Source organism: Haliaeetus leucocephalus, unplaced genomic scaffold (genome assembly GCF_000737465.1).
Source record: "Haliaeetus leucocephalus isolate CR32 unplaced genomic scaffold, Haliaeetus_leucocephalus-4.0 Scaffold646, whole genome shotgun sequence".
NCBI classification, from domain to species: Eukaryota; Metazoa; Chordata; class Aves; order Accipitriformes; family Accipitridae; genus Haliaeetus; species Haliaeetus leucocephalus.
In genome coordinates, this window is record NW_010973082.1 from 671,263 (window position 1) to 674,096 (window position 2,834).

Here is a 2,834-nt window from a genome sequence, read left to right on the forward strand (position 1 = left end):
CGGCAGTGAGGTGCAAGGCCAAGCGCACGGCACTGGGTGGGGGGGCGGGGTGGCACAGGGGGTGCGGGGACAAACACCGGCTCAGGGAGCACACATGGGCAAGAAGCCAAGGCGGGGGGACTTCACTGCGGGGGGGACACTCTGCAAATGTTAGCAAGGTCAGGGCACTACCCTTTAAATGCTATAATTTTTATATATATATATATGTCTATATATATATATGTGACTATTTGTACACGCACACACACAGCCACCCGCACACGCACGCACGGCCGTCACCCACCGCCTGGCCCCGGGCCGCGCCGGCCCCGCTCCCACTCGCAGCAGCAAACGAGCTCCTTCCGATAAAATCTGTCTAAAAAAAAAATCCAGAGCGCAGTCTGGGAGCCCACGGCCGGACCCCCGCTCCCGGCCCCGCCGTCCTCTGCCGCCCCGTGCCGGTACCGGGGCAATGCCCGACCAGCGTGCCCGGCTGGCTCACTCCCGGTCGCCGTCTTCGCTGCTGCCTGCAACAAGCAGAGAGGTGGCATGAGTGGGTCCCGGTGTTCCCGTGGGACACCCGGCCCTTCGGAGGACGTGACCGTCCCCACGGGGCACGAGGGCAGAGTGTCCCGCACGCTCCCGGCTCCCACCGCGGCTGGCACCGGGCGACAGCAGCTCTCCAGACCCCCGGGGGTGGCGGTGGGTCCTGGGACTCACCTCCTATGGAGTCCATGTCCGAGTCGGAGACGTGGGTGATGGAGAACCGGGATACCGGGGCAGGCGAGACGGTGAACCGGGAGAACTGGATAGGCAGCACCTGTTTCTGCGCCGGCACCAGGGCGGGCACGGCTGGGTCGGGCTCTGCCGGCGTCCCCGTCAGCGAGGCCATCAGGGATGGCTTCACGGGCATGAGCGGAAAGTCGTCGTCCCACTCGAAGCCACCGCCTGCGACACGGAGCGAGGGGACTGAGCCCACCATGGGGGTCACCCCAGCCCAGCGCGCCGCCTCCCCCGTATTACCCCCCCCCAGCCCCTTACTCTCTTCCGAGGCGTTGCCGTCCGAGGAGTCGTCCGAGGCACCGAGCCTGTCTGCCGGGCTGGGGGGGCTGCCACCGGCGGGGGGCTGCCCCGAAGGCTGGGGGGGCTCCGGGAAGCTCTGCTCAGCCAGCTCCCGCGTGGGGCTTTCCTGCGGAAGGGGAGACAGGCGGGAAGGGACCCTCGCTGGAGGCATGCCTGGGGACGGCTCCCGCCACCGGTCCCCATGCACGAAGACGGCATCTGGAAAACACCATGGGGCCGTGCCCAGCACCAGGCTCTGCCCACCCCGCGGTTACCCACCTGGTCGAAGAGGTAGATGGTAACGTCGTCGTAGAAGGAGACGGCCTTCTTCTTGCGCTCCAGATCCTCGCAGAAGGCCTCGGAGAGCAGGCTGGGCATCTTGAGGAGGCTGCGCAGGTTCCTGCCGCTCTGGCTCTCAGCCACCACGATGGGCACGGCCGCCGGCTCCTCCTCGCTCTCCTCGCTTTGCTCCTGGATGTTGTAGCAGCGCAGCTCCTCGTCCGACTCGTCGCTGTCCTCCGTGTCCTCCTCCTCCTCCTCCGGCTCTTCACGGTGCTCAGGGGTGACCGGCCGCAGCTCCCGGGTGGACGGGAGCGGGGAGAGTCCCGGGGGCGAGTCGTCCCCCGGTAGCAGCGTGCTGGGACCCCCCGGCGCATCGCCCGCCCCGGTCCCCTCCAGGGGCAGCCCTGCTTCCCCAAGCCCCAGCACGGGGGGCACAGTCTGTTCGCCCCCGGCCGCAGCTGCCCCAAGTCCAGGGACATCCTCCAGCATGCGGGTCCCTCCGATGGACGCCGACTCCCCGGGGCTCGCCGGCACCGGCGTCAAGAAGAAAGTCTTTGGCAGCGCAGAGCCCGGGGGACAGGCGTCTCCGTTGGGGCGCGGGGAGCTGCCCAGCACCAGCCCCGTGCCAGCGGGTCGCTGCTCGGTGCCAGGCACCTGCCCCGTGGGTCCGGCCGGGGCGCTCCCGTCCTCTGCCCCCCGCCAGTCCCCCACCAAAAGCCCCGCCATCTGTGCGTCCGCTGCCACTGCAACTCCGGGTGCTGCCGGGGGGCTGCCGGGCGCCCCTGGGGGGTGCAGCGGGTCCTCTGCTGGCCCGGGGGCTCGCCCTAGGTCCTGCGCAAGGGACTGGGAACCCTCCTCCGCCTCTGGGGTCCGGGAGCCGTCACTGTCCTCCTCGTCCTTGGGGCCACGCTCGGCCTCGGCATCGTAGTCGGAGAAGTAGGCAGAGTCGCGGTAGGGGTTCTTCTCGGCGAGGCCATGCAGCTCGGACCCGAGGGAGGTGGAGAGCTGCGTTTCGGGGGCCGAACCCTCGCCCTCACCCCCTGGCAGCCCCGGGGGCGGCTTCCCCAGCTGGCTGAAGGCCTCCGGTTCTCGGGGCTCGTGGGGTTCCTTGAGGACAAACTCGGGGGACTCGTTATTCTCGGTGTCGTAGCCACTGTCGAGGGCCTTGGGCTGGCCGGCGGGCATGAAGGCGGTGGGACTGAAGACCTCGCAGGAGCTGGCTGTGGAGGGGATGTCCAGCGACTCCAGGGAGTCCGGCGTCCCCACCTGCTTCTGCAGGGACTTGAACGCCGGAGCTGCCTCCGCCCGCTCCATGTAGTCCCCGGAGAAGTCGGTGAAGACGCCGGAGGTCAGCTCCGCCGTGTCCTCGTCGCTCCCCTCGTCTGCGCTGGGGAAGCTGGCGCTGGAGAAGGTCTTGTCCGGCGTCTGGTCCGCATCGCCGGTGGCACACACGCCGCTCTCGGCGGCAGCTTCCCCGGGCGCTGGCGCAGGCGCCTCGGAGGCCTCCGGCA

At 69.2% G+C, this 2,834-nt stretch overlaps 1 protein-coding gene across 1 annotated transcript in view; it reads right to left on the reverse strand.

The window, feature by feature from the left end:
- Nucleotides 1–430: 430 nt before the first annotated feature.
- Nucleotides 431–2,834, reverse strand: part of AATK (apoptosis-associated tyrosine kinase) — a 7,925-nt gene continuing 5,521 nt past the window's right edge. The window contains exons 10-13 of the mRNA XM_010578717.1: nt 1,321–2,826; nt 1,021–1,168; nt 700–927; nt 431–506 (exon numbers count right to left, since the gene is read on the reverse strand). Of these exons, the coding sequence (XP_010577019.1) occupies nt 478–506; nt 700–927; nt 1,021–1,168; nt 1,321–2,826 (1,911 nt within the window). The 3' untranslated portion in view covers nt 431–477. The remainder of the gene's footprint in view (nt 507–699; nt 928–1,020; nt 1,169–1,320; nt 2,827–2,834) is intronic.